This window comes from Hyaena hyaena, unplaced genomic scaffold (assembly GCF_003009895.1).
Source record: "Hyaena hyaena isolate Hyena2069 unplaced genomic scaffold, ASM300989v1 scaffold_514, whole genome shotgun sequence".
Taxonomy (NCBI): domain Eukaryota; kingdom Metazoa; phylum Chordata; class Mammalia; order Carnivora; family Hyaenidae; genus Hyaena; species Hyaena hyaena.
The window spans coordinates 1,396,804-1,405,013 of NW_024081146.1; the positions used below are offsets into that span (position 1 = coordinate 1,396,804).

At 58.2% G+C, this 8,210-nt stretch overlaps 1 protein-coding gene across 2 annotated transcripts; it reads right to left on the reverse strand.

Moving 5' to 3' along the window:
- Positions 1-2,663: 2,663 nt before the first annotated feature.
- On the reverse strand, positions 2,664-4,559 carry TMEM270 (transmembrane protein 270). 2 transcript variants are annotated; one of them, XM_039255220.1, is made up of 4 exons: positions 4,466-4,524; positions 4,206-4,322; positions 3,104-3,520; positions 2,664-2,992 (listed from the first exon to the last, which is right to left on the reverse strand). In XM_039255220.1, exons 3-4 carry the CDS (start codon positions 3,473-3,475, stop codon positions 2,696-2,698), a joined length of 669 nt encoding a protein of 222 aa, XP_039111151.1. In that variant the 5' UTR covers positions 3,476-3,520; positions 4,206-4,322; positions 4,466-4,524; the 3' UTR covers positions 2,664-2,695. The 2 variants fall into 2 exon arrangements, with proteins under 2 accessions (XP_039111151.1, XP_039111150.1); XM_039255219.1 differs by lacking the exon at positions 4,206-4,322 and having other exon boundaries at positions 4,466-4,559.
- Positions 4,560-8,210: the final 3,651 nt, after the last annotated feature.

Consider the following 8,210-nt stretch of genomic DNA (forward strand, 5'->3'; position numbering starts at 1 on the left):
CCCTTCACTAGGCACAGATCAGCAACAGTAGGTAAGAAAACCCAGGTCCAGAGACGTTAGGAGCCTGACAGTGCTGATCTGGGGCCAGCGCCCAGGGCCTGTGACGCATTCCTCTCTTGGAAACCCAGTTCGAATGCCCCCTCTTTCAGGAAGCCTTCCCAGCCATGCCAGCCCAAAGGATGGGCTCCCAGTATGCCTTCATCCACTCTACCTTCTAGGCCTTGAGGTACTTAGTGGGCACATAGCCCAGGCAGCCGCCCTGGAGGCCCCCTGCAGAGCCCCTATGTGGAAAGCAGACTTCGGGCCTTTGACAGCCACACCCCGTTCCCACCAGCAGCCAAGGATGTGGGGGCCGGCTGTTTGTAGGGGACAAGTTGAGCAGGTGGGCACGCTCAGGGCAGTCCCGGCTGGTCTTCTGGCCCCACGCTGCACCCCAGGTCCAAGGCCAGGCGAGGCCCTCTCCCTCTGCCAGCCTTGGCTGGTGGCCTCTGCAGCCCCGGTCCCTTGGGCCCCAGAGATGTCAGCCCCAAGGCCTGGGGGATGTGGCAGGTGGAGAGTCAGAGAGGAGCTCTCCAGGACAGGGGCCACCTCCCACCCTGCACCCCTCGCTGCTTCCGCCAGAGACCCCCCTCCAGATGCATCGCCTGAGCACGTGTGCAGGTGTGCGCGGATGCCACGACTCGTGGCCTGAAAGGAGCCCCGTTTCTCTCAAGTTTTGAACCAGAGAGGAAGGAAACATTTTTACCTTGACACGTCTGTATTGTGGGTGATTTTTTAAAAGTTTAGTAGAAGGAGGGGCGCCTGGGTGGCTCAGTCAGTTGAGCGTCTGACTTTGGCTCAGGTCATGATCTCACGGTGCATGGGTTTGATTCCCACATCGGGCTCTGTGCTGACAGCTCAGAGCCTGGAGCCTGTCTTCGGATTCTGTGTCTCCCTCTCTCTCTGACCCCTTTCCCACTTGCATTCTCTCTCTCTCTCTCAAAAATAAATAAACGTAAAATAATTTTTTTAATTTAGTAAAAGGAAAAATACTAATATCATGTATGCAGTCTGGCCAGTAGCCCCACTGGCCAAGGCTGTACAGGCTCCTGCTGGTCCCGGCCTCCAGCCCATCGCCCAGCCCCCTCCTGGCTCCCATCCCTTCCCCCTCCCTGCCCCCACCATGTCCAGGCCTGCCACCCTTTCTGTCCCCTTTTGGCCCTTGAGGCCCCAATCCACCTGTCCCTCCCTTGCACCCCAGGCCCTGCAGGCCACCGTCTTGTCAAGTGGCATCTTGGTCCCTGGCAGCTCCAGATGCCTGCCCTGGGGCCTCCTTCCCGCTGCCCATGTCCCTAGCCTCAGCGGTGAGCCACCTTCACACTCTTCAGCGCCTAGCTCTCCCTGCAAGTTGTGTGTTCTGGAATCCCAGTCACATTTACTCCAGCATCAAGGCCTCAAGGGCCCTTCCCAGCAGATGTTCTGCCTTGTTGGCCAGATGGGAGCCCTTCAGATGTCTCCCTCCGGGGGCAGGCCGGGCCTGCTCTTCAGACTCGGGGAAAGGGCCCAGAAGTTCACTCCACACCTACTCTGGGCCATCTGCAGGTCCATATTGGAGACGGGGCAGGAATCTGGCCCTAATTTCCCTGGGAACCAAAGCATAGAAGGCAACCACAGGGCAAACTCTCTGGAAGGCCTCCCCACCCTCACACCACCCTTGGGCTTGGGAGTGAGTGGAGGGTGATCACTAGCTCGCACGAAACCATCCTTTCCCCTCCTCTCACAGAATCACTGGCTTAAGGACAGGGCAGGGGTCTGACCCACTATAGCCTGAGCTTGCCTAGCTCAGGTTGGCTGAGATTTTGGGTGTTTCCCTCTCCCTGGAGGAGATGAATAGATGGATCTGTGGATGGGTTTGTGGACAAGTGCTGGATGGATAGTAGGTAGTGGGTAGGTAAATCGGAAAAGGAATGAATGAATGAAGGGGTGGTGGACGGATGCATGGATGCATGGATGGGCAGGTAGATGGATGGGCAGATAGATGGGTGGATGGATGGATGGATGCATGGATGGATGGGTCGATGGATGGATGGATGGATGTGCAGATGGATGGATGGATGCCTGCATGCATGATGGATGGATGGGTGCATGGATGGGCAGATGAGTGGGAAAGTGAGTGGCTAAGAGTGTAAATGAATGGATGGGCTAGTTGCAGACCAGCTCAGGAGGAACTGCATCTCAAAAGGAATTTTCTAAATCTCTGAAATGTGAGGCCTTGGCACCCCCCAGAGGCCAGAGTCTCTAATGACTCATGTCCTTTAAAGCCCTGAGAATCAGGGACATGGCCCTAGAGAAGGTGAGGGGTTCTGGGAAACAAAAAATTCTAGGGTCCACTGCTGGTTCTTGCCCTGTCCTACTCAGGGACCTTGGGAATGGTCAACCCTTCTGAGGCTCAATTTCTTCATCTGGAAGATTGAGCTAATCAAACCTGATGCCTGTAATGCTATGAGATTTAAACAAAATCATGTATATAAAGTGTCTGAGAGGGTCATGTGGCACATATCAGGTGCCCACCAAATGTGATTTGCTTCCAAGGGACAGCTCTAGGGCACACACACACACACACACGAACGCACGTATGCACATACTCCCCAGGAAGGAAGGACACAGAGAGAGACCCCAGGCCATACCAGATCCAGAAAGGTAGATGGGGACACACTTATTCTCCAGGGGTTCCATGCTCTGACAGGGCTGGCCCAGCCTCAGGGCCCAGGCGTTCAGGGAGTGGGGACTCAGACATGGGCCCTGGGCACTCCTGGGGCTCAGTTTCCTGGGCCTGGGCCAGCTGGGCTGTGTGCTCAAAGGCAGCCTGCAGCAGGTGGGAGGCAAGGCAAGTGGTCCAGGTGATGAGATAGGCCAGGTGCCAGGAGGCGAGCGTGGCTGTGTTCTCCACCCGCCAGTACAGACCCTTCAGCAGCGCCAGGAGCTCCGGCACCACACGGTTGTCCAGCAGAGCCTGGAGGCAATAAGTGGATAGGCAGTGGGGAGGAGGGGCCGCTGGGAGCTCACAGGGTGGCACTGCCTCGCTGCCACGCCCCGGGCCCCAGGCCCGCCCTCAGCAGCCCACCTTGCAGAGCAGTGAGCCCAGGCTGAAGCGCTGGGCCCCCACGCACAGCCTCCTGGTCACCAGCAGCAGCAGCAAGACTGCCAGCGTCAGGCTGTGCAGACAGGACAGCAGCAGCTCCGTGCAGGTGGCTGCAGACACGACTAGCCGCTTGCGGGCCAGGCCCACGGCCCGGGCACAGCGCAGCATGCCGGCCCACGCCAGCCGGGGCGCCTGCAGCCCCAGCCGCACCGGGACTTCTACCAGTGCCAGCCCGGCCCGCAGCACCTGGCCCGCGGGGTGAGCTGCAAGCCCAGGGGGTGGGGAACCCTGGGGGCCGCGGGACCCCCAAGCCTCCTGGCCCAGCCCCGCCAGCCAGCGGTTGAAGAGGGCCATCTTGAGGAGCAGGAAGTTGTAGAGGTGGGCCCGGTTCTGGACCAGCTGCGGGAGCAGGGAGAGTCAGACCATCGTCACCCACCTGGGGGAGGGGCCCTACCCACCCTGGGTTTTCCTGTAGGGGGCAGAGCTGCCTGGCCACCATGGGCCGGGGCTCCTTCCCTCGAGGCCTCAGTTTCTCCAGCAAGGACTCCATTCTCAGGAGGGGGCCTTTAGAAGGTGTCTCATATTATCTTTGGTTTTCTTTGCCTTGGATTTCAGGAATTATTTATAATTCTCTAGACTGAAGGAAGCTGATTTATTATTATTATTATTATATAAGGAGTGACCATCCCCCTCATCCTTCTGATCCTGTAGGATTTGAACCCTGGGCAGTTTTTCTTCCAAGCGCCTGGGCTTTCCTGCTCACCAGTTGCCTGTTGAGGGCAGCTGGGGAGCAAAGGGCAGAGCCATGGGGTAGAGGGACGTAAGGCATAGGGGCAGTGGGAGTCACTGTCACGGAGAGGGGTGAAGGAGAGGGAGGACCCCGAAAAGATCTCCGGGCTTTGGTCCTGGGTGACAGAGCAGATATTATGTCTCACGTCCCCTGGGAGAAAAGAGCGAGCTTGGGTGGGGAGAGGGTCTGTGAGCAAGAAAGCTCTACCTGAGTCCTGGGGCTGATGATTCCCTCACCAGAGTCCTAAAGCCTGCAACCCTGAGTAATGCCAACCCCCCCCCATCTGGACCTCACGTGCAGCTGTCCAGAGGACCCCGTGGAGTCCGAGCGGAGGGAGCAGGAGACAGCCACCTGGGAGTGGCCGTGTGCCCCACCGTGGGCACTGTGGCTTGGGGCTGCGGCTCCTTAGAGCTGTCAGATTAATCCAGGCAGGCGGCAGTCACCAGGTTCTACAGGTTGGGCCAGGCCCCCGGGCTCCAACAGCCCTGAGGTGGCTGCGGATGGCTGGGTGGCCCCCACCCCAGTGCCGCCCCCCCCCCACATTCCTCACTCACCAGCACCAAAAGCTTCACCACCAGCAGCAGAATCCCCAAGAGGCTGGATCTAACTGGAGGAACGGCCTCCATGTCTAGCCCTCCTCCCCTTCCTCCAGCTGGAAGAGGGAGGATGACCTCACAGACGCTGCAGGGTGGGGACCAAGTTACCATGGGGACGGGCTGCCACAAGAGACCCCCTTTTACCTGCCTCCCGCCTCCCGGGCACAAAAACCAGGGTACTTCTCTTCTATGTCCGGTCCCCTGCCTGGTTGGAGACAGCCCCTAGCGACATCAGCTCAGTGTCTGGCCTGCCCACGTGGGCGCCAGAGAAGGTCCTCGGATGGACGGCCCTGGGCCTGCAGGGGGCAGTGGAGGCTGAGGGTAGGGGCTGTGCCTTCCCACATCCCTGCAAATCCCAAAGTAGCAGAAGCCTGGGAAATAGAAATCTCGATTCCCCAAGGCCACAGGCGACAGGGTATTTGGAGGCAGATGGAAAAGCCCCTCCCCCCAGCCCCCGCCCCCACCCTGGTCACAAAGCAGAGAAATGAGGTTGTGACTTTTCATCTCCTATCTCAGAACCACGTGCTGACCTAAAGGCCCCAGAGTTCAGGAGAGAGGCAGGGGCTGCAGGAAAGGGGACCATTTGCTGAGCTGGCCCGCCCAGGGCAACCAGGAGGTCATAGGCTGCCTGGGGCATCCCTCGAAGTTTGCAGGAGGCTGGGATTAGGATCCAAGGTTTAGAATTCTGGGAGAACCCAGGGGCGCCTGGGTGGCTTAGTCGGTTAAGCGTCCGACTTTCGCTTAGGTCATGATCTCGTGGGTTCGAGCCCCACGTCGGGCTCTGTGCTGACAGCCAGCTCAGAGCCTGGAGCCTGTTTCAGAGTCTGTGACTCCCTCTCTCTCTGACCCTCCCCTGCTCACGCTGTCTCTCTCTCTCCCTCCTAGAAATAAATAAAACATTAAAAAACAATTTTTAAAAAGAATTCTGGGAGAACCCAGAACCTTGATCACAGCATTCCTCACATTGCTTTTCTGCCTGGGTCCCAGCAGGTGGCCCCAGGAGGCGCTGACGCCCTTTGGAAATGTTTTAACAGCTCTCCCTCTGCTGGACAGGCCACTGTGGTGCAGGGCTCGGTGACTCAGCCCCTCTGTGCCCATCAGATTTTAGTACTCACTGGCCACTTGCTAGGCACCCTTGTGCAGGATACAACCTGCCCCACTGGACATGGAAACCTGCCATGATGAGTCCCTGGAACAGAAAGGATGACCTCTGCCCAGGACAGTCCTGGTCACCCATTCGTTTCCTCTCCTGGAACAACAGCTGAGGTCTGGAGGTTGCAGCGTGCAAAGTCCCTTTGCTCTGTCGCCCGCCGGGCCTCTCCCCCTCCCGCCCTCTGTGGCCGAAACCTTACGGCACTGAGGGGTCAGTAGGGCTTCAGGAAGACCTCCCTGGGCTAAGTTTTGAAGGATGGATAGGAACTTCTCAGAGAAAGTGTGAAGGGTGGTCCAGACAGAGGGAACAGCATGATTCCAACAATTCCGTCTTATTAGCGCATAAAGCAGGAGGCAGGGAAGAGCACAAGGCAAGCGGTGAGATTGGCAAGAGCCACATGGGCCACAGAATATTCTTTGTTACACAGTGAGTGCTATCAAAGAGCCAAGACAGCAAGGAGCTTGCCGTGGGCTCCGCAACAGTCCCTCCAGCTCGTGAGGAGGTGAGACTGAGGAGAAGGCGTCTGGGGCCGGGGGAGATGAGACAGGAATCCGCAGCAATAAACCCTGGGAATGGAGGGAAGTGGGCAGATGCCAGAAACGTGTAGAACATGGAGCGACAGGGATGGAGGCTGTCACGTACGCGGAGAGCTCCGAGAGGCTCCCCTGCTCTCACGCTGACCAGCCAGCCGGCCGGAGCTGCTTGGCTCTTGCCGGCAGGAAACAGAAGATTCCCGGGTCAGAGAGGAGGGACGAGCCACTACTCACAGCACCAGCTGCTATGAGTTCAGCATTGGTTCCTTGAGTCCCAAACCCCACACGGTGACAGGAACAGGGCCACAGGACACCTTTACCCCTTGCGGGTGTATTCCAAGAGAGTAAGCCTGAGCTTACAGACCCCAGATCTTTTGAAAAATTTTTTTAATGTTTTATTTATTTCTAGGAGAGAGAGAGAGAGAGAAAGCGTGAGCAGGGGAGGGTCAGAGAGAGAGGGAGTCACAGACTGAAACAGGCTCCAGGCTCTGAGCTGGCAGTCAGCACAGAGCCCGACGCAGGGCTCGAACCCAAGAACCGCGAGATCATGACCTGAGCGAAAGTCGGACACTTAACCGACTAAGCCACCCAGGAGCCCCAGACCCCAGATCTTTTGTAAAAAGCCTGCCCTTGTGTGCTGAGAGAGACATTACCTTCATCACGCCGGTGCGTGCCTGCGATTTGCTCCAGAGGGAGCAAAATATATTCCAAGGTTGTCTGAAGAACCCCCTGGAAAGATCAAAGAATGGTGAGCAGAAACATGAGAGGCCTGTACAGTTGTCTCCCAGCAGAGGATTGAAGGAAGAGAGGTAAAGCGAGGCAGGTGTCAGGGATCCCCCCCTTCCGGAGACTTGGGTGAAGGGTCGATGGAGGTGCTGCCCATCAAGGTGGGGGTGGGGAGGAGGAGCGCGTTGGGGGAAGGGCCTGACAGATGGCTGGGAATCACGTGGTAGGGACAGATCCTGGGATGTGAGATTTGTCTCCCTTCTCTCCCCCTCTCCTTGGTTTATCCTCTCGGCCCCCACCCCACCCCACCCCCATCCCCGGCTATCAGCCAGCACCACCATACCCAGAATTCTACCGTCACTGAGGCTGAGTTGATGGTCTTCAATCTCATCACACTGAGCAAACTCCTGGACCATGTGGTCCAGGCAGGAACTGGGGTCACAAGCCAACCTCTCTTGCTGCCACAGAGGCTCCTCAGGGTGCCTCCCAAGACCAGCTGGGTCTCAGTCCCAGCTCGTCAGATGTGCCCCACCTCCTCCAAAACTTGGTCCCCAAGCTAGATTTCAGCAAGGCCTCTCTGTGGCTCTGTGCTTGCCCAGACCACAGGAGGGGGAAGGACCCAGAGTAGCCTGTGGGGCTGGAAATCCAGTGTCAGAGGTCAGGACCTCCCCCCTGACCTAGCCCCAGCCACGCAGTACCACCGGCCGGAAACCCCAGAGTCACCCCATCACCTGCCTTCTTCGCCTTCCTGCCCAGCCACCCCCAGAGACCAGGACTGTGAATCTCGCTCACTGAGGTGTCCCATGCCTGGACTGGTGCCTGGTGCGCAGTAGGAGTTCCATAAAAGTTTGTTGAATTAATAAGCAAATGAAAGAGTAACAGCTGGAGATCCCTACCTCCCAGGCTCCATGTGAGGGGAGCAGGAACTGCTCCATAAGGGGTCCCCCAACTTGGATCCTTAGGCAGGGAGCCCTCCGCCTCCGTCTCTTTCCTTCTCAACACCTAGGTTCTAGGCCATCTTGCACTACTGTGCTGTGTAACCCTGGGCAAGAACTACCTCCCCCGCCCTGTCTGCACCTTGCAGGGTAACAGGGACGACCAGGTGGGATAACCAGTTATCAGTGGCCGCCGCCTTGCCCGACGCCAGGGGGCGCCGTTCCTCACCCCATGCCTCGCTGCGCAGACTCCCTCCCCCAGCTCAAGACCCCGGGCTGGGGAAGAGCCGGCAGCCCCGCCTTTGGACTTGCTGTTTTCCTGGCAGGTGCTCCCCTGCGGGTGCAGAACGGCAACG